Source organism: Sus scrofa, chromosome 9 (genome assembly GCF_000003025.6).
Source record: "Sus scrofa isolate TJ Tabasco breed Duroc chromosome 9, Sscrofa11.1, whole genome shotgun sequence".
NCBI classification, from domain to species: domain Eukaryota; kingdom Metazoa; phylum Chordata; class Mammalia; order Artiodactyla; family Suidae; genus Sus; species Sus scrofa.
In genome coordinates this window covers 103,048,919-103,071,388 of record NC_010451.4, presented here as the reverse complement: position 1 = coordinate 103,071,388, position 22,470 = coordinate 103,048,919, and the positions used below count along the sequence as shown (strand labels likewise).

At 38.1% G+C, this 22,470-nt stretch overlaps 2 protein-coding genes across 3 annotated transcripts in view; one reads left to right on the top strand and one right to left on the bottom strand.

Moving 5' to 3' along the window:
• The window catches only part of LRRC17 (leucine rich repeat containing 17), a 37,234-nt gene extending 28,498 nt beyond the window's left edge, over positions 1 to 8,736 (bottom strand). For both annotated transcript variants that reach the window (XR_001299013.2, XM_013979815.2), the window contains exon 1: positions 8,311 to 8,736. The gene's annotated coding sequence lies outside the window, so the exon portion shown is untranslated. The remainder of the gene's footprint in view (positions 1 to 8,310) is intronic.
• The window catches only part of FBXL13 (F-box and leucine rich repeat protein 13), a 202,393-nt gene that overhangs the window by 107,991 nt on the left and 71,932 nt on the right, over positions 1 to 22,470 (top strand). Inside the window, exon 12 of the mRNA XM_013979811.2 lies at positions 8,241 to 8,370. Within this exon, the coding sequence (XP_013835265.2) occupies positions 8,241 to 8,370 (130 nt within the window). The remainder of the gene's footprint in view (positions 1 to 8,240; positions 8,371 to 22,470) is intronic.

Below are 22,470 nucleotides of genomic sequence, written 5' to 3'. Positions count from 1 at the left end.
CAAAATTTCTATGTGTCTATGTATATACATGTCATAGATAGTAGTGATAATATTAGTTACATACTATATTAGGCTTCTATTAGTTTATTTTTATGTTCTTATTTTCTATATAAATATTAGTAAGTAGTGTGTTTCATTATAGATTTATAGCATTTGTTCACATAAAATTATATTTTTTGTCCTTGTTGATGTTCTTTTCCTTAAACTATTTTTAATCTATGATTAATTACAATAACCTTTGTTTTCTTTTGCTTGTGGTTTTGGGGAATAACTTTATGTATATCTGTATTTTTAACCTTTGTGTTGCTGTATTTTAGGTTTATCTTTTACATGTAACACATAGATAACTTTTATTTTTAAAACTTCCAGTCTCCTTGGCTTTTTAAGAGGGTAGTTTAAAAGATTAATATTTCTTGTCAAAATTGAGTACATGGTCTTATTTTTATCATCTGGCTTTATGATTTTTATTTTTATTACTGCACTGTACTCGTCTTTTCTGCCTTTTACTATATAAAGTGTTATTTAGTTCTATAATCTGAATACATCTCAAAGATACATGCATATTCTATTGTGTATTCTAACTAGTGGCTATTTATATGTTTTTTAAAAACATGCTATAACATGCATTTCTCTAGTTATCAAAGTCATGATGAAACACTTTGGCTCTTCCTGTGTTTGACAAGAGATCTGACACACTCTAATTCTCCCTTGAACTTGAATTTCCTCTACTTCCACTTACCTGTATGTGAATACCTGTTAATTGTGATATTTGTTAATCATTTAACTTTCCTTTTAACATTGATTTTTTTGTGTCTGTACTCAATATCATAATATTTATAATGACTATGTAGTCCTAACTCTAGTTTTGGTATTCACTGATGATCCATATGTCCATAATTTCCTTATTCTTTAATTTTGATTTTGATTTTTTTTCCTTTTCTTTTTATAGCTGCACCTGCAGCATATGGAAGTTCCTGGGCCAGAAGTTGAATTGCAGCTGCAGTTGCAGCCTACACCACAGCCGTGGCAACACTGGATCTGAGCTGCACCTGTGACTTATGCTAAAGCTTGTGACAATGCTGGATCCTTAACCCACTGAGAGAGGCCAGGGATCAAACTTTCATCTTCACTGGGACAACATCGGGTCCTTAACCTGCTGAACCACAACAGGAACTCTTTATTTTTGATTTTGACTCACCCTATGGTGACTAGAAATATAGTTTTAAAAACTCTTTATCTGGAAAGATGTGAAAATATTAGATTTTCAGTCATTGCTTTCTGAAAATGATTTTCTGTTGTCTTGGAAGATGAACAACAAATTGTCTTGGTGTATGGGTCTTGAATCATGTCCCTTACTCTACCCTTAAAACCCTACGAATGTTGCTCCATAATCTTTTCTATTTCAAATTAAAGAGAAGTCTGAAGTCAGCCTGATTTCTTTTTGTTCCTTTGTTGGTAACCTATTTTTTTTGCCAACATGCTGGTGCAAATTTCCTTTTCTCTGAGAAATTAAAAACATTTTCCAAGCTTAATTGTGTTCCTTCAACTAACTTTTCCTGGAACATAGTAAACCTTTGGAACATTAAAACTTAGATCTTTTTTCAGTCAAGGAAAGTATTTTTCTGTTTCCTTCTTTTCTTCTATTAATTAAACTAAATTTTTAAATTCAAATTTCATCAAGTTTTCCACTTACATCCTTTTATTTTTGCTTTAGGAGCCAATGTAGGCTTCCATATGGCACACAGTTGTCATTTCTCCTTCGTCTCTTCCTGTCTGCACCAGACCTCAGTGCTTCCCTGTGTTTCATGACCTTGATACTTGAAGAATACTGGTTGGTTATTTATTTTATAGAATGCCCCTCAATTTGAGTTTATCTGAAGGGTTGTTTTCTTTTTTAATGCTTCTATTCCATTTGTTCAGGTTTTTAAAAATAATCTCCTTATTTTAATTTTTTTGGGTCTTTTTGTCTTTTTAGGGCCACACCTGTAGCATGTGGAGGTTCCCAAACTAGGGGTCTAATCAGAGCTGTATCCACTGGCCTACGCCACAGAGCCACAGCCACAGCAACGTGGGATCCAAGCTGTGTCTGCAACCTACACTACAGCTCATGGCAATGCTGGATCCTTAACCCACTGAGCGAGGACAAGGATCAAACCTGCAACCTCATGGTTCCTAGTTGGATTCCTTTCTGCTGTGCCATGATAGGAACTCTCAGAATCTCCTTATTTGAGACTGAATTTTTACTCTTGTCCTTCAAAGCTGTCATCTTCTCTCTCATCATTTTTATCTCTTTCCTCGGCATGCCACATTCTCTACATCAGTAGTTCTCAAAGTTGTTTCAAGGACACCAATGTTCCGAAAAATGTTTAATAACTGGCTGAGATGGGCAGGGAATGGTATGTTCTGATGTGCAGGAGTTACTGATTTCTGTGATATAAATAATTCTGTCATGGCCAATTTTAAATTACCGACATGATGTCACTGGATGTGGAGTTGGGAAGAGAAGCTAACAGTTGGTTTTCATGGACTGGTGCAAGCTAGCTCCAGCAGCACCACTGTGGAGACTCCCTAACCCTTTTAGGAATCCTTAGAGGTTCTCAGCCCTGCAATATAGAACATCACTCAGTACTTTTCTTTGGATATTCCATATTAAGACATATATGTGTATGAATGAATATATGTACATTTATGAATATGTGTGTTTATGATACATAGAGACAATATATGTTCATTTGTGTGTGTATGTATATATGTATGCATCTATCTATAGATAGAGAGATGAAGGGGTGGAGAGGGAAAAGGAAGAAACACATATATTATAAAATCCATAAATTCATGTGTGAAAATCTGAACTTTCAAAGTAGATGATTTGGGAGTAGCATATATCACATTACAAATTATTTTTTTAACTTACAACATTTTTTTCCAACCAAACTTTGAGATTGACTTTTCTTCTAGGAAATCCAAAATAATACTACAGCTGTGCATAACTGTTTAAGGACATTTATTTTGCAAATGAAACTATACCTTTAGTGGGCAACAGAAGGTATAGGACCTAAAACAAGAATTTTATTTTGATTTTAACTTCTAGTTCTTGCTATTGAGACATTGAGGGTAAATGCTACTTAATACTGATGTTTTTGGTTATATAAAAATGCACACTGACTTTCTCACCTATGATAAAAATACATTTCATAACAATTCTGTTTTTGCTATGCTTTCTATTGTTTTAGACATGCTTGGGTATGCAAAAGCATTTTTTCAGACTATAAATAACCAGAGACATGTTGTTTGTTGCTGTTCTCATTCTCTCTCTGGTGCCTTAATATTTGTTTTCAAAGAAAAACATAATTTGTTTGGCTTTCTTGGAAACATTGGTTTGCTAGTTTTTGAGTTGAATATTTTTCATCACTTCTTTGGGGCTTGCTCAACTTTCTAAAGTTGAAAATGTGGGCTGCCCACAGCTCATGCCCATTCCATGATTTTCTTTCTTTTCTTTTCTTTCCTTTTCTTTTCTTTCTTTCTTTCTTTCTTTCTTTCTTTCTTTCTTTCTTTCTTTCTTTCTTTCTTTCTTTCTTTCCTTCCTTCCTTCCTTCCTTCCTTCCTTCCTTCCTTCCTTCCTTCCTTCCTTCCTCTCTTTCTCTCTCTCTCTTTCTTTCTTGCTTGTTTGCTTCTATTTCCTGAATTAGGTCCTTTCCCATTTTTTTCCCATTGTCACCATCCATGCTTCTCTTTTCTCTACAGCAGGAATGCCTTTCTTCTTCTCTCTGCTAATCCACAGACTTTACACCTCAAGTCACACTATCTACCAGAACTCCATAGTGATTTCTCCTTTTCCTGAGTTCTCTTAGCAACACTTGTTCCCTTAGTCACCATGTATTGATTAACTGCTATTTGCAAGACATTCTGGGCACATTGTGGTGAGTAAAGCTATTATGAACTTTGCTGCTTAATGGAGCCTTATCTGCTGTAGTAGCATGGTGGCCCATTATTTTATATAGAGCTGAATTAATCATTCAATTGGCTTATAACCTTTTTATTAGCAGTCACTCTCATGTCATATAATCTCATCAGAGTGGGATAGACAGAGTAAGCTGGTGCCTTGATTGGGTCTACCCTGTAAATAGGAGGTCAAGTCATTGCATTTGATTTTTCTGTAGGAGTTCTGTTAAACAAAACTGCCTCTGTGAGGCTAAAGGGCTCAACACTCAACTCAAAAAATCCACATGTACATGCTCTTTTTTACAGACTGGGACTTAACTTGGTGATTTTTCAGAGATTTTTTTTTTTGAGAAATTTTCATTTAAATACATAGTCTACATTCCTTCTAGTAATAACTACCTCAGGTATTGAAGATCTAATACAAAGGGCCTCGATTATTTAATGAAAATAAAGCCCAAAGAAAGGAGAAAAAAATCTCTGTAGTTCCTATAAGAGTTGTGATTTCTTTTTTTCTTTCTTTCTTTCTTTTGTCTTTTCTAGAGCCATGCCCATGGTATATGGAGGTTCCCAGGCTAGGGGTCTAAACTGAGCCGTAGCCGCTGGCCTACGCCAGAGGCACAGCAACATGGAATCCAAACCGCGTCTGCGACCTACACCACAGCTCATGGCAACGCCGGATCGTTAACCCACTGAGCAAGGCCAGGGATCAAACTTGCAACCTCATGGTTCCTAGGTGGATTCATTAACCACTGAGCCATGATGGGAACTGTTTGTTTTTTTTTTTTTTTTTTTGGTAAGAGTTGTGATTTCTTAAAGTTTCTACTAACAGTAGGAAGAGAAAAATCAATCAATTCCCCTCCCCCAACATAAGAAGTGCTTAGTTACCAAGTAATTAGGAAAAGACAAACAAACATAGGCTGAAACACCACCTCACAGTGGAATGAGAATTATCAACTAGTCTCTGGATCTGAAAAATGATGAACCAGATCTTACTCATGTTCAGGATTAAAAGTAGCAATATTGCATAAAATTTGCCAAGTCCAATTTCACTGTCAACAGATACGCTTTCCATCCCTAGAAGCTCTAAGTCTGTGGCACTGTAAATCCCTAGAAAGGCCTGCAGGCCTACTCAAGATTTGTGCTTTGCTTTCAAATTGATGGTTCCCATGAGATTCCATGTTGAAGAGAGACATCAAGAGACCTTTAATCTAGGAGTCATTTAGTTTAATTAACAACCTCTTTTTCTTTTTTTTTTAACCAAATTCAAGGTTCTTGACTTGGGATCAATGGATCCTCCAAGGAGACCAGGATTGGAAATCAGGGCATTCATGATTCTTGATGGGAGAAAAAAAATCTCTAGTTTTACTAAGCTGTAACTGAAATGTAGGTTAAAAAAAATCAGAGTAGTATTAGCAGCCCCTGAGACTCTTTCACTCAAAAAAAATCACAAATATTTTCTCATCACAAATATTTTCTTATAGTTGTTACAGATATTTCAAAATATCATTGATACTCATCACTGCTTCAAAGTCATGGTAGTTAGGGAATTCCCATAGTGGTTCAGTGGTTAATGAATCCAACTAGGAACCATGGGGTGGCAAGTTTGATCCCTGGCCTTGCTCAGTGGGTTAAGGATCTGGCATTGCCGTGAGCCGTGGTGTAGGTTGCAGACGCGGCTCGGATCCTGCGTTGCTGTGGCTCTGGCGTAGGCCGATGGCTACAGCTCCGATTCGACCCCTAGCCTGGGAACCTCCATATGCCGTGGGTACGGCTCTAGAAAAGGCAAAAAAAAAAAAAAAAAAAAAGACAAAAACAACAACAACAAAAACAAAATCATGGTAGTTATTAGATCTGCCACTAGATTTTATGTTAATAAAGAAGCATGTTAATAAAGAAACATGTATATTATTGTTCCACTCATTTGTTTTTTTTAAATATTTTGATAATATCTTTCAATATAATTGGTTGCCTTTGTAACTGTAAGTATTTTATTTTATACATTAAAAATATTATGCTGACAAAGGGTCCATCGATCCTTAGGTATCTGTGACACAAAAACAGTTAAAAACGCTTTGCCCAGTTCTCAGTTTTGGTATTTGTTAACTGATTACCTGCACTTAGAGAAACTGAACAATAGGCTTGGACCAGATTTGAACAGATCTGAATATGCATGGTTTTGTAAGTAATAGTTTCATTATTATAGCTGAACAAAGACTGATTGATATATGGAGCTTAAAATAGGTTAGGAAGAACAGACTGCAAATGAGTGGGCAACACATGGGAGGAAGAGAAACTACATCGGAGATTGTCAGCCTCATTGGAGTTGGCAGATTACAAGTGGCATTACCACCGTGACAAAAATGAGGGTACAGTTGCATGTGATGTGCCCCTGTTGCATGCACCATTAACGTCAGGTGAGTACTCATTCCACTAAATGGAAAGAAGATAGTACAAACATTGTAGGAAAATTCAAATGTAATTATTATTGGAGGCAATAGCAGCAGTAACAACATATATATATTTAAAGGTTCCACCATATCCATGCTGATTTGAATCACCAAAAATCACCCTCAGTGTAATACTACTACATCTATGTTCTCATGTAATTGTCACATCTCTAAGAGGAAAGAGCAGATAGGATAGCATCCATGTTACAGATAAGAAAACTGAGGTTCAGGAAAGCTGGAGGTCCCCCAGTTAGTCAGGGTTAAAAAAAAAAAAAGATAATGTTATAATTTCCACTTCACAGAGGTGGACACAATCTTCAAGCATTTGGGGAAGTTGCAGTGTCAGGGCTAGGATTCAAATCCAATTTGGTCAGATTCCAAAATCTTGTGTATTCTCCATTATGTCATGCTGCCTGCCTCACTATTCCTTTCTCCAAATTAGAGAGCTAACGTGTTGTTAGAAATGACAACCCTCCAAAATTGTACTTGACTCAGTTGAATCACAAGGGTATACTTCAGGGAGAGGAAGATAAAGCATTTCCAAAATGTTGGCAATGCCCTTAGTTAACGCAAGGGCTCCAGAGAAGGACTTGTCTTTGGGATGTTCGTGCTGCTTTCTCCTTTAGAGCCCTGCTCACCCAACCACTGGGGAATCCAGAAGCTCATGGACACAGCCATTACCAGAGGGAAATGTGTATTCTGTGTCAAGTAATTCACTATGGAATGGGAATCATAGCATATAGATATATTTTTTTTTTCAAATTCTGGGAAATAAATCTGACTAATGGTGAAAGCTTGTATATCTAATTTCCCTTTTATGTGAAGGTAAACTTTATTAGTCATTCGTGGGCTTTTGAGGGACAGAGAGGCATTTTCTTCCTACTCTTTGTTCTTTTTGCTTTCTTGTTTGCTTTTAAACTGTTGCAGATCACAGACCAAGGGCATGTTGTTAATTCCATTATAAGAGCAGGCAGTAGTGGGAGTTCTTGCACTTTCAAAAAATGCCAAGTTTAGGAGGGTTTGGAAAATTGTCCGCAGAGTGTCTTCAAACTATGAGCCCTTGCACAGTAGTACAGACTCATCCTAAAGACCCTCCTTTTTTCTGGCAGCTCTCATTTCGATCATGGTGGTAATGCCCTATTTAATCTGTTTCAACTCCAGTGAGACTGATAGCCTCTGATGTAGTTTTTATTCTTCTCATATGTTGCTTACTCATTTGGAGACTGTTATTCTTAACCCGTTTTTAAGCTCTGTATAACCATCAGTCTTTCTTTAACTATAATAATGAAACTGTTACCTACAAAATCATGCACATTCAAATCTATTTTTCAAAGCCATTTGCTTTTTAAGTCCACTTTAAGAGCCTATTATGTTCAATTTTACCTGCTTTCTGCCCCAAATCCTAGCTCTCAAGTAGCAGTTAATCGCCGTTGAAATGTTTACAAAGGGTTTGTCCTCCTAGACATTTTGCACATTATTTTGGTGTTCCAAAGGTAAAACTTAAATGCAACAATAACACAAACTCTGAAACTGGTTTCAAACACAAACTAACTTCCAAACAATATGAATGCATAAAGCTCCTCCACCCCCAAAGCTTTATCCCCATTAGCTTTCTGAAAAATCGAGACAAATATTTAATTATTTTCATCTGAAATGTGATTATGCCCGATCTGATATACAGCTGTAATCTCCTTTAATTAACGGGAAGAGAATTCAAGTTCAACTCCTGAATATCTGCAAGGAGAAAAGATTAATTTACTGTTTTACTTCCCTTTGTCATAGTGGCTTAAGAAAGATGTGAAAAAACAACTCAAGTATAATCACTTTCCTTCTCTCTCCCTGACTTTTCAGGTACTTCCATAATTTACAGAATCTTAGTTTGGCTTATTGTAGAAAGTTCACAGACAAAGGCTTACAGTACCTGAATTTGGGGAACGGATGCCACAAGCTCATCTATCTGGACCTTTCCGGCTGCACCCAGGTTTGTCTTTCAGCCTTCTCTTTGCTGCGGCAGGCGAAGAAGTCCTCCAGAGAACGGGCTACATCCAGCCCTCATGTTATACTAACTCTGTGCACGGACTGCAGCACACTTTTCAGAGGTTTTAAATTACATGGCCACAGCTGCTTAAATTTTCCCCAGGATCGCTACTATAGGCTCTTGGCTTCCTTCCACTGGAGTGTCACATCCACTCACAGGCAGAGTTCATTGGATGAGGAAGCAGACCACTTCTGTGTAGATACTCTGAGCCCAATGATAATACCAGAGTCCAAGTCTTGAAAACTTTAGAGTTGCAACCAAGACACAGACAAAGGAAAATCTTTCGGTTGGGGCTGGGGGGAGAATGTGCAAAGGACTTCCTGCAAAGTCCATTTGCTCCCCTATGGGCTTTCAGAGATTAAAGAGGATTGGATAAAATGCTCAATGTAAGAAAGGAAATACAGCAAAGATTATAATTTTAAAAAATCACTTTATAGCCTTGGGCTAAAGAACATGAAGACTGGAGGTCTGCATGGGGAGATACTTAGGTTTGAGGGAACTGGACTAAGAAAAATTGGGCAGAAAATAGGGCAGAGTTGTAGATAGTAGAGCATGACACTTTGGAAGCAGTTACTGCCTCCTTGATAGTTTCTTCTGCTTTATTTTGCTAGGTTTAAATCATGATTCTTTTTTAGAAATGTTTTTTACATTTTTTAAATTATAGTTTATTTAAAATGGTGAGCCAATTTCTGCTGAAAAGCAAAATGTATAATCTTCCATTATGGTCTATCTCAAGAGATTGGATATAGTTCCCTGTGCTATACAGTAGGACTTCATTGCTTGTCCATTCTAAATGTGCTTCTTTTAACTTCTTTTTTTCCACCTTTCTGTATGTTATTGACATTATTACCAGAGAATGTTCATCATCCTATGAGAATACTATAATAATACAGATGAGAACTGTTACTATATGCCAGGCACCATGTTGAGATCAGACTACTGCTCATACAAATGCTGTGCAGTACATATTTACTCTGCCCATTTAGACATGAAATGACCAAGGTTCCCAGGGTTGCACGGCTGGTGAAAGCACATGGTGCTAGTGCAGTTATAAGCAGGTAAATCCCCCGGAAGGAATACAGGGACAGCACGGATTTCTCCTCCAAGTTTTTGAGTGGACAGAATTCTTATTTAGCTACCACCACTGCATACTATGGTTTCCTGGTGCACAAGGCAGTAGGAGGGATGTAGGGGCAAGGAGTTGGGGGCTCTAAGCTAGAGCTGAAATGTCTAGAATTTGCCTTTGCTCAACATCCATCTACTGATGTAAAGCATGCTAAGCATCAACATCCACCATCACTCTCTGACCAAGATGACCTTAATGTTCCCTCCAACTTTAGATAATTCTTCCTGATCCTGGGCCCCTGATGTCCCTTTTCTTAGAGCATTTGTTTTGGAAAACTTGTGGCTGTACATTCTTTCTCTGCTCCCTTTGAGATGTAAACCTCTTAAAAAGCTTCTTGCCAGTTTTGCAACCCAGGAATATTCCTCAAGGACTTGGGAGCCAGTCTTGGATATGGATGTCAATTAGCAAACACAGACGGCCTAATCACAGAGGGAAAAGTATTTGCAAGTTCAAAAATAACTTAATGTGAAAAACAAAACCAAACAAAAAACCCCAAAATAACTCAGTGTGCTTGATACATATCATTGATCAATTTCCACCCCACCCCCTAAAGTTATGCCCTTCAATACTTTTACATTGGCTCACTCCTATGTCTCAAACCTCTCCCCACAGTGTGACTTACCCTCTTGTTTTTTCAGTTTCCTCCAGGTAATTATTATTATTGTAGCAACAATATACAACACATGCACAGACACACAAACACAAAGACACATGTCTGAAGGATAAATATATTCAGATATGGTAAAGTCAAAATTAGAGCTTTCAGGTTGTGACCCTCTGGCCAGATATATGCCCAAAACATACAGACATAGACTATCTTTACATTTTGAGCCACCATTTGAAATTTTGGAGTTTTCAAATAAAAATCTAGACTTCATGCTTCTCTTTAAAAAACAGAAGAACTAGCAAAGTTGGGCCTGCATTCTCTTGTGGCAACAATGGGCTGAAGCTGAGTCAGCCTCACCGCCTCTGCAATGCGAGCAGATAGAGAAATGTATAAAGGCTCGGGAGCGGCTGGAGCTCTGTGATCAGCGGGTATCCTCCAGGTCACAGACGGAGGAGGATTGCACAGAGGAGCTCTTTGACTTCTTGCATGCAAGAGACCACTGCGTGGCCCACAAACTCTTTAACAGCTTGAAATAAATGTGCAGATTCCTTCACCCCAGCCTTCAGCACTTGGGCATCAGGATGTTTCCTTATGGTTTTAGACATGCCAATTTGTTTCTTATTTGTGTAACTAAGTTCTTGTGGACCTCAAGGATTTTGGCATAGGCAAGTAGCATCTATGTAATTATCAGTGATTGCATCTTAATAAAGTCCAGTGATCAGAAAAAAAAAAAAAAAAAAGAATCTGGCATTGCCACAACTGTGGTATAGGTTGCAGCTGCAGCTTGAATTCAGTCCCTGGCCCATGAACTTCCATATGCCACAGGCACAGCCGAAAAAGGAAACAAACACAACTAAAAAATTGGCAGAAGAACTGAATAGACTTTTTTCCAAAGAGGAAATGCATATAACCAATAGGCACATGAAAATATGCTCAACATGGCTAATTATCAGGGGAATGCAAATCAAAATCACAATGAGATATCATTTCACACCTGACAGGATGGCTGTCATCAAAAAGAGCACAAATAACAAATGTCGGTGAGGATGTGGAGAAAAGGCAACCCTTGTACACCATTAGTGGGAATATAAATTGGTGCAGCCACTGTGGAAAATAGTATGGAGGCTTCTCGAAAAACTAAAAATAGAACCACATGACCCAGAAATTTTATTCATGCATATATATCTGAAAAACCCCACTAATTCAAAAAGATACATGTACTCCAATGTTCAGAGCAACACTATTTTCAATTGCCAAGATATGGAAGCAACCTAAGTGTCCATCAACAGATGGATGGATAAAAAAGATGTGGTATACACACACACACACACACACGCATGCACACAAACAATGGAATGCTATTCAGCTGTAAAAAGAATGAAGATTTGCCATATGAGGCAACATGGATGGACTTGGAGGGCATTATGCTAAGTGAAATAGGTCAGACAGGGAAAGACAAACATGTATGATATCACTTATATGTGGAATCTAAAACATACCATAAGGAGTCCTGTTGTGGCTGAGCAGTAACAAACCTGACTGGTATCCATGAGGATGTGCGTTCAATCCCTGGACCCACTCAGTAGATTAACAATCCAGCTTTGCTGTGACCTGTAGTGTAGGTTGCATATGTGGTTTGGATCTGGTGTTGCTGTGTCTGTGGTGTAGGCTGGCAGCTGTAGCTCTGATTCGACCCCTGGCCCTTCGAATCAGGAATTTCCATATGCCATGGGTGCAGCCCTAAAAAGACAAAACGTAAAATAAAATAAAATAAAAATATTATAAACTAGTGAATATGACAAAAAAGAAAGAGACTCATGGATACAGAGAACAGACTAGTGGTTACCAGCGGGGAGAGGGAAGAGGGGAGGGGTAATATAGAGGTAGGGGATTAAGAGGTACAAACTGTTAGATATAAAATAAGCTATAAAGGTATATTGTACAACACAGGGAATATAGAAAGTATATAGCAAGTATTTTTAAAATAACTATAAATGGAGTATAACCTTTAATAATTGTGAATCACTATATTGTATGCCTGTATCTTATATAATATCGTACATCAACTCTACTTCAATGAAAATTTTTTAAAAAAGAAATGGGCTCATTGTGAATGACAGATATCTTGGCGGCGGCTGCTGCAGCTAAATCTGGGCTGATGTGCAGGTCTTTTGCTCAGGAAAATGGAAAAAAATTGTCTGCAGTGGGAAAGAATGAAACCATCACAAAGAGGCTGTCCTCTGAGAGGGAGAGATGATGTTTTTCAGGAGAGATGGTATATTTTTGTTTAGCTAGAGATACAGTTAATTCCCTTTATACCTATGCTAGTTTATAATGAGTTTCTGTCACTGCAATTCAAGGATGCTGACTTGGTACAGCTGGTGAGTAATAGCTTTTAGCTGGAGTAACAAGGAATACTTTTGGTTGGGCTTGATGGAAGTCCTCACTCGAGAAAAAACAGCTAAGATCCAAGAGAGAAAGATGTGACGGTTTCTCACAGCTCTTCACATGCTTGTAGTCTACCATGTACCAGAGTTTGTGACTTTGAGCATGCCTGTGACTGACCACAAAGCAATCCTTAACATCCAAGAAGCCAGTTAAATCTGCTTCCTGTTTTGCTGGCATTGGCAGTTGGGACCTACTGAGCAAAGGCATTCCGTGATGATTTTTTGGGGGATAAGTTTTGTCAAAGAATAATATACAAAAAAGCACATAGCTGGGTGTGAGGTATGTAGATGATTGGCTTTTGTTGGTATTGTTAGTTTCCTAAATTGACTATGTCTATTCTAATGATTATGATTTGGAAAACTCACGTGGATGTGATTTCTACAGGTAAGCTAATGCTGTGGCTCCAGATACTCCCTCTATTTACTCATACAGTTTATTTTCATGGCAACACTACTATTAAAGGGCACTACAGGAGAGATAGGAGAATAACATTCAAATCTAGAATGTATGTCTATGCTAATGAGTACTCATCCTTTCTCTGAAATTAGCAAGAAGTATTTAAGTCATCTCATATTCACTTCCATAGCAAGTGGGTTTCATTAAACTTCCCTCTTTTCTACTATTTTTTATCAAACCTCTAAAATCCATCATTGATGACTACTTTCACTAAGGAGAAAGGTTTAAAAATATTTTGTGTCTCTGCAGTATTTTGCAGGAGAGAAAAAGAATTCAAGGGAAGAAATGTGACCAGAGATTTCTAATTTGTTTCATACTAGCTTTATTTTATTTCTTTTTTTTTTTTACCCCTTTTTGAGCTCAGTACCAGGAACAGATTTACCATACTTCTCAATTCATGGCATATTTTCATCATCAGTCCACACAAGGGTGCCCTTTTGTTGTATTTATTCCCTTTTACCCACATTTTCCAAGCTCGTTCCCCTTTCCCTACACAAGCACACCCTCTAATTTGTTTTATGTGGTTCATATAAGAATATAGTCTTGGAGTTCCCGTCGTGGCGCAGTGGTTAACCAATCCAACTAGGAACCATGAGGTTGCAGGTTTGATCCCTGGCCGTGCTCTGTGGGTTAAGGATCTGGCATTGCCGGAGCTGTAGTGTAGGTCGCAGACATGGCTCGGATCCCGTGTTGCTGTGGCTTTGGCGTAGGCCGGAGGCTACAGCTCTGATTCGACCCCTAGCCTGGGAACCTCCATATGCCGCAGGAGTGGCTCAAGAAAGGCAAAAAGACAAAAAAAAAAAAAAAAAAAAAAAAGAATATAGTCTTAAACTTCTGATATGTGTATTCCAATGTTCCTAGCAGCACTATTTACAATAGCCAAGACATGGAAACAACCCTTGTGCTCATCCACAGATGACTGTATTAAGGAGATGTGGTATATACACAAAGGAATATTACTGAGCCACAGAAATGAAATATTGCCATTTGCAGCAACATGGGACCTAGAGAATATTATGCTTAGTGAAATAAGTCAGACAGAGAAAGACAAATCTATATGACATCATGTATGTGTGGAATCTAAAAAATAATACAAATGAATATATATATATATACAAAACAGAAACAGACCCACAGTCATAGAAAATAAACTTAATGGTTACCAAAGGGGAGAGGTAAGGGGGGAGGGATAAATTGGGAGTACAGGACTAACAGATACAAACTACTATACATAAAATAGATGAGAAACAGGGATTTACTGTATAGCACAGGGAATTATACCCAATATTTTGTAATAACCTATGATGAACTATAATCTGCAAGAAAATTAAATCATCATGCTATATACCTGAAATGAACATAACACTATAAATCAACTATAATTCAATTTTAAAACATGAGCAAAATGTGAAAGTCTTCCTCTAACCCAAAAAAAGAATATATGCATATATATATGCATATATTCTTCCATTTTTATACTGTGGTACTTTGTGTGTATCTTAATTCTCATAGATGATATTGTGATTTCACTGTTTTTCTTCTGATAATATTGCTAAAGTTGCCTCTCTAAGTCACTATTTCTCTCTAATCCACTTTCCCCCAACCCCTTAATCATAGAGAGCCCTGAGGTTTAGTTCTTGGTCTACTTCTCATCACATCCTTAATAATGTCACCTAGATCATGACTTTAAATATCACCCACAATAATGAGCACTTTTATATATGAAATATATATACATATAATCATTACATGTATATATGTATAATATACACACACATACAAATATATGCTCATAAATATACATGTATCTATATAGGAGTGTGTTTATACATGCACGTATATAGAGGAGTGTAGATGTATAAAGGAGTACATATATATGTAACGTGTATAGAAGTAATATATATGTATATACACACACATATATATATACTCAATACACATAGACACATATATGATAGATAATATAATTTGAGACCTCTCTCAAATTTTAGACTCTTGTACCTTTAAAAAAAAATCCCTGTTCTAAGAAATAATTCCTTGCTCCATTCTGGCTTTCCTCATCTCAGTTAAGGACAGCTCCATGTTCACAGTTGCTTAGACCAAAAATCTTGGAGTCATCTGCTACAGATTGAATTGCAACCCCCAGAAATTCATGTGTTGAATTCCTAACCCCTGGTGTCTTAGAATGTGACCTCATTTGGAAATAGGGTCATTGAAGATATAATTAGCTAAGATGAGATCATTAGGGTGGGCCCTAATCCAAAGTGATTGATATTCTTATAAAAAGGGGAAATTTGGACACAGAAATATGCATATGGGAGAGAACCATGTGAACATGAAGACAGCCATCTGCAAGCCAAGGAGAGAGGCCTGAACCATATCCTTCCATTAAATTGAAGGAACCAACCCTGCTGATACTGTTATCTTGGAGCATTAGCCTCCAGAACCCTTGGGTAACAAATTTCTGTTTTGTAAGGCACAGTGTTTGTAGTACTTCGTTACAGCAGACCTAGCAAACCAATACATAATCCTTGACTCTTCTCTTTCTCTCACACTCCGCATGTCCTCTGGCAAGAATTCCAGTTGACCATTACTTCAGCCTCTATCCAGGATCCGACCATCCCTCACCATTTCCACAGCTACCACCCACGTTCTAAGGCACCATCATCTGGATTATTGTGGTAGCTTCCTAATTGGTCTGTCTGCTTTCACTTCAACCCAGCAGCATCTAGAATGATCTTTTAAAAACCCAAATCAATGTCTTTCCTCTGCTCAAACACCTGGCAAGGCTTCCTATGCACTCAATAAAGCAAAAGCCTTGGAATGACCTTTGGGACCCATGTAATCTGACTCCTTCATTAATTACCATTCTGACATCACTTCCTACCGCTCTTCCTCTTATCAGTTCTGCTCCAGCCACATGACTTCCCTACAGTTCTTTTAACACACAAGCTATTGACTTAGTGTTTTTTTCATTGGCTGTTTTCCTTGCCTAGAACACTCTCTCTGCATCTGTCTGTATGGCTAACTTCCTTACCTCCCTTAAGTCTTTCTCACATATCCCCCTGATGAATGAACAAGTGGATAAAAAGGCACTAGCTAAAATGTTCCAAAGAGATCCACATCAGTTCCTGATCATATCAGAGCTCTCTAAAATATGATCTTGTTTTTTTTTTTTTTAATCTCAAAAAAGAAAATGTGGGTAGGATAAAGAGTTTTAATGGAAAGGATAAATCTATCCTACTTGTAGATGAGCAAGTACCACTAGGAGGGCAGTGATTCCTGGTCATGCTTCCCCTTCACTCTCTGCTCTGTTTGACTGTACTGCCAAGGGTTCTCCTGCTGATGTTACAGATTCATGTATCGCCAACTGTGTTTAGCAGAGGTTATGGCATTATGTAGGAAGTTAGGCATGGAATGACCACAGCTATGCTGGGAAGGAAGGCTGGGCTGCAGCCAACCCTAGGTTGAAACCCAAATGCCCAGAAACCAGTAATTCTGAACATGGAGTGGGAGAAGGAGCCAGATGAAGAGTGGGGAGTTGGACCAAAGTATAGATTTATATGTTCAGATTTAAGATCTAAGTTAAACTGAGGGGTAAGAGAGATTACAACAGCAGTTTCTGCCTCTCTGCCTTCCTGTTTTTCATTTCCAGCCTCAGACTTTCACTAGGCTCATTTTCTGCCCTGTGCCTGAACACCTTCATACTGTCCCTTTCTCCCATTCACAGGTTAACTTTCATATATCCTTTGAGGCTCTGCTTAATTACAACCTTTTCTAGGAACCCCTTACTGACCCCTCACCCAAGCTGGGTTAAGATCCTTTCCTTGTATGTCTTATCACTAAGTGTTCTCTACATATTGGAGGATTTGCTTATTTGCTTACTTTCCTCCCCATTGTGAGCTTCCTGATGGCCAGGATGGTACCTTATTTTCTATATCTGTATCCTTAGTACATAATACAGTAGCTAACAAAGAGTAGGGCTTTGATCACTGTTTGATGAATAAATGAATGCACGCATGAATAAAACAGCAGCCAACTTCAGGGCATGGCTAGCCAGGTGCTTCAGGTGGAAGCGCAGGAGGCCTGTTAGGTATCTGAGAAGTTGGCAACTTGCTAGAACAAGGTCTGATTATCTTTTCTTGGTAAGAGTTAAGTCTAATATTTCTTGAGGTTTACAGGGAGGAAAGAGCCTAGGAAACTACAAAATAATAAAGTGAAAGTATTTTTTATTAATTACTTTTTAGTTACTACACACAAGTAAAAATGAAAACAGAAGGAAAATGAAATGAAATGGGACAGAATCCCAGAAATGTTCAAATGATTAGAATACTCAAGAAAATAATAATGGTTTATCAGTAGCTCTTGTACTAATAAATCTCTCTAGGACCCATGAATCTTAAAGGTAGGCTGTTGTAAACCCTAAACTGGAAGCTTCCAAGGTTGTTTCAGTTTGCTCTAGGCTACACAAATTCCAACCTCCCCTTTCAGAGAGGCAAAGATCATGGAAGATCTTACATATTCACCCCTGGGGTTTGTGGTGGTGGTGGGAGAAAGTCACAGAGGCACAAACAGGGAAGAATGTATTAGCCAAATGGAACAGAGGCTGCATAAGCAGAGCGTGCACTCACTCTTTCATGCAGCAAAAGGCAGTGGGTTCGTGAAAAGAGCCCCAAACTAAAGTCAGGACACCTAGGATCTGGTCCTTGCTATGCCACTAAGCACGCGTGCAACCCTGGACAGTTACTTGGTTTTTCTGCCTCAGTTCTCTTTTCTGTAGAATGGCTACATTGGGCTAGATGATCTCTAAGATCTTCTTCAGCTTTAGGATTTTGTGTTTCTATATGATGACTAATCAAGATAACTAAAGAAGGAGCAAGATTGAGGGAAAAGAATAATGACTTTTATTTTGAAAAAGCTGAATTTGAGGTTCCTGGGATACATATGGGTATCAATGACAAGAACTATTTGAAAATGGAAGTCTTGGAGCACTTGGAGCACTGCTGGGGGTGGAGGTACAGATTTAGGAGTTAATAAGAGTTCTGTGTCCAGCTAAACCAGTTGTGAATGGACAGATTATGTACCAAAATGAATTGGTAACAGCTAAATTCAAAATTATAACTCACTTGGATTTATTTGATTTCATTTTCCCTTATTCTGTATTTGAATGGATGGTAATAATAATTGCTACCATTTGTTGAGTATTGGCTATAAGCTTGGTGTTGAGTAAGTGTTTTGCATTTATTATCTCCTTTAGTATTTATAAATAACCATATGAGGTGGATATCATGATTTCCATTTTAGAGACGTGGAAACTGAACACGGGTATGTTGGTAAAGATCTAACAACTGGAGAGGAACAGGCAACGCTCTGAGTTACAGTGGTTGCTGACTTCCATGGTATAAATATTCTTCCCATGGCCCATTTCAAGCCACCAACAAGAGGTCACAAAACAGGAAGATCGGAAGAGATGTGCATTATCTAATACTGTCACCACAGAGACATAATAAGCATACATATTTTGAAGAGCATAAGTAACAGTAACATGTAGTAAAATAATTAAGAAGTCATAAGTTTGGGTGTTCACTGCCTTTGATTTATATGATTTCATCTTTTAACTGGCTATGTTTAACAACTGCCTTGCATAGTTCTTAAAATTTTAACAATCTGCCTTTGCAAGCTCATGTAAGCTGGCTTCACGTATCCCTGAAAATGATGCTAAGTCAGGCTGAGTAACTTGCCTAAGATCACAGAGAAAATGTCTAATTCTGAAGACCAGGCTCCCATCCACTAGACTATCATTGGTAAATCTATAAAGTGCTACATACTGTGTATGGTTAAAATTATTGTTTCATTTACTATTTGAAAAAAATGTTATGTGGTCTTAAGTGTCATCAATAACAGAGGGGTTCTATAAGAAAAGCCGTCATGAGTCAGAAAAATCACAGTGTAATTCCTGCTTTTCTGGGTCAGTTCTTGGGCCTCAGTTTCCCTCTTAATGAAAGGAATGCTTTATGTCCTTTCTGAACCACACGTCAATCTATGTTGGAAAGAAATAGAGGAATTTATTAAAATACTTTTATGTTTTTATAGATAGGACTCATGTAACTTTAAATGATTGTTACAGTGATCAGTTTGAAACTGATCATTTAGTTAAACAGATTAACTTTATGCTAGCCATACTGAAAATAAAAAATGAAGAGATGTAACAAACACCTATTGTCTAGCATCTATAGCTTAATGTAAGGTCTTTGTAGCCACAGCGTATAAAGATATTTACTACATAAAGTAGTAAAAAATAAAACATCTGGCAACAATTTTCAGATCTTGAATCAGAGGACAAAATGATGAGTCTCAAGGGACCAAGATCATGTTTCCCCCTTCTGAAAAAAGATTTGAAAAAAAAATTAATGTTTTCTAAAAAAAAAAAAAAGTGATAATTTTAGTTTCTTCTCTGTTCCCTATTGTAGGGAATGACCTACCCACAAAATTTCATGAACTGCTCATAAAACCCTACTTAGGCTGTTGGACCTGGGTGAAATCTGTAGTTAGAACTGTAGCTGTTAAGCCATCATCTAGCACAATATATCTAGACAAACTGAGTAGCTCTATGGATGACTGTGTTGTAAGAAGAAAGTATTAAGAATTGTGATTCTCCTGGTTAAAAAGGAGATAGAGCTCTGTTATAACACAGGGGACGCTTTGAGTAGTTTGGCCAGTGGATGAAGAAGAGAACAAAGTCGTGTACTCCAGATAAGAATGATGCAGTTTAGGAAGAGTCAGCCTGCTTCTGCAGATCTCTGCTCTGAGTCATTGTGCAGTGAGTACATGCAGAGCTGGCAGACATGCTTGCCTTCCTGGCATCTGCAGCCTTCACTCATCTTGTGCTCTAGTTCCTTACTCACATTGGAAAATGAAACTTTTTTTTCATGTTTGGCTGTTCAATGTTTTAAGATAAATATGGCAATCTTTAACAAATGACCATATTGACTGTCCCCTTCCCCCACTCCAGAACTACTAAATCTGATTTATACCCTACAAGCAACTTATTCAACAACTACTTGATCTATTAACAAACTGCTGTTGAATCATACTTTGCGCCAAGCACTGTATTGTACTGTAAAGGCCGTGATTGATGAGATGCTGTTCATGTCTCTTGGCAGGGATATTAGACATGTGCACAGGGAATTATTATACAAGAAAGAAAATGCAAAGTGAGGACTCTGGTCATTGATGCTCTTAAATGTAAGAGAAAGAGCAGTACTTGAAATGAACCCTGGGAGGAAGTGTATTAGTGAACATAGAGGAGGGGGTGGCAATGAAGAGATTATAGACTGGAGATTCATAGACATAGAGAACAGACTTGTGGTTGCCAAGGGGGAGAGGGAGGTTGGGAGAGGGACAGGGAGTTTGGGGTTAGTAGATGCAAACTATTATATTTAGAATAGATAAGCAATAACGTCTTGCTGTATAGCACAGGGAACTATATCCAATCTCTTGGGATAGAACATGATGGAAGATAATATGAGAAAAAAATATTTATGTATGACTGGATCACTATGCTATACAGCAGAAATTGATACAACATTGTAAAGCAACTATACTTTAATTAAAAAAAGGAAAGACAGTTCTCAAAATATTTTTTACAAAAAGAATATATAGACTGGAAAGTACAAGATCTTCCAAACAGGGAGACTGGCAGGGATAATAACTAAGCATCTTTTCCTGTCACCACAGAGGACACAATATTTGAAAGCCTGTCAAACCCTCTTAACACAGACCCTGGAAAGTGTTACTATTGAAACTTGGGGCACGTTTGAATGCAATAAAACAGAATGTTCCATAAAGTTTTGGGAGAAATATTTGTCTTTCTCTCCAACAATTTATTCTACTTGCTAAGCCAAGCTTCTCCGAGGTCACCGAGAGGTTGTGAAGGACATAACATATATGACTAAAGTCATCATATTACCCATTAGTCATTGGTTGCCGGGCTGGTTAGAGTGACAGAAACAGCTGGAAATGGTACAGGAACACAGCGTGGGCCATATCTACCTAAGATGGATATTTATAGCTGTCATGGAGGGTCTGGCCCTACGTATAATCTCTTTTCTATGTTGTTGAGTGAACTGATTCAGAGACAAAGTTGTAAAGAAGGAGTGGAAAGTGGAAGCTTGGTAAGATGTTCTCCTCACTGAGGTAACTTCCTCCCTTCCTTTGACCACCTTGGAGCATCAAGGAAGGGACCTGAGCTAGACCTTGATGCCCAGCACCTTGGTCTTCATTTCATAGGGCTGACAGACAACTCACTTGCTTCACAGAGAGCTCTGTACTGTTGTGCTGATGGGCTGAGACCCACCCAGAGACAGATGGAGAGAATTTATCTGTGATCACTAGAGATCCTCTTCCCCCATTAGCAGCAGTAGCTGTCTGCTGGGACTTGAGACTGGAACATCACTGGTGTGGCCAACTTTCCCAACTTCCTAACCAATGGGAGCTAAACCAGCAAAAAGCAGAGTGGCAAGGCTCCAGTTGGTGTCCAAGTTGAAGCCAAAATCACCTCAAATCTAAACGAAGAGAGATCAAATCCCAAGGACTGTAAGACCACTACACTGAAAAAGCACAGATAGCAGATGTGGAAAGACCTGGTATTTTTAACATGGGTAAAATATTTTGTTTTTTCTCTTAGAGAGGATTTTTAATTTCAGGCTGATATCACCATGATTTCAGTGAAGAAAAAGAACAACTAATAGTTGGTTGGCCTAAAAGATACTGGGAGGAATATTTGAGTCATAAAATATTAGCCAAGCATCTTTTTGGATATTCTAAAATAAACTGTGTAGAGAACTAGGCATTTCATGCCAGGACAAAACTAAAAAGGTTTTCTCAGCGGTCTCCCTGCCCCCTCTTTCTGGATACAATCTTATTGGTTGACAGCACCTAGTTTTTGGCTGCATTGCAAGGAACCACTCAGCTGTGGCTGATTATTGCTATCATTTTTTCCCCTTGTTCAGGAAATCTTGTCATGAACATGTTTCCAAGACAGCAAGAGAGAAAAAGTTTTTTGCTTGTTTTGGGGAAGCCATTATTGGAGACACTAGGGTTGGGGTAATAGACTAGAGCTGAGATAAAGGGGAGAAATTTAGAAGGGTTATAAAAAACCACGGTTTCCATCTCTGGAGTTGTAAGTCACAATAAGGAGACATGGTCTCTAACCTTGGCTCTGCCACCGACAGTGTGACTCAAGAGCATTCGTTCATTCATTTAGCACCTATGGAGCACCCACTGTGTCTGACGCTATGTCTAGCATGGAGGACACATGGTGAGAAATAGATAAGGAACTTGTTCTCAAATCACACAACTTCTCTGAATACAATTCCTTTATGTTTACGATGTGAAGAATGCATTA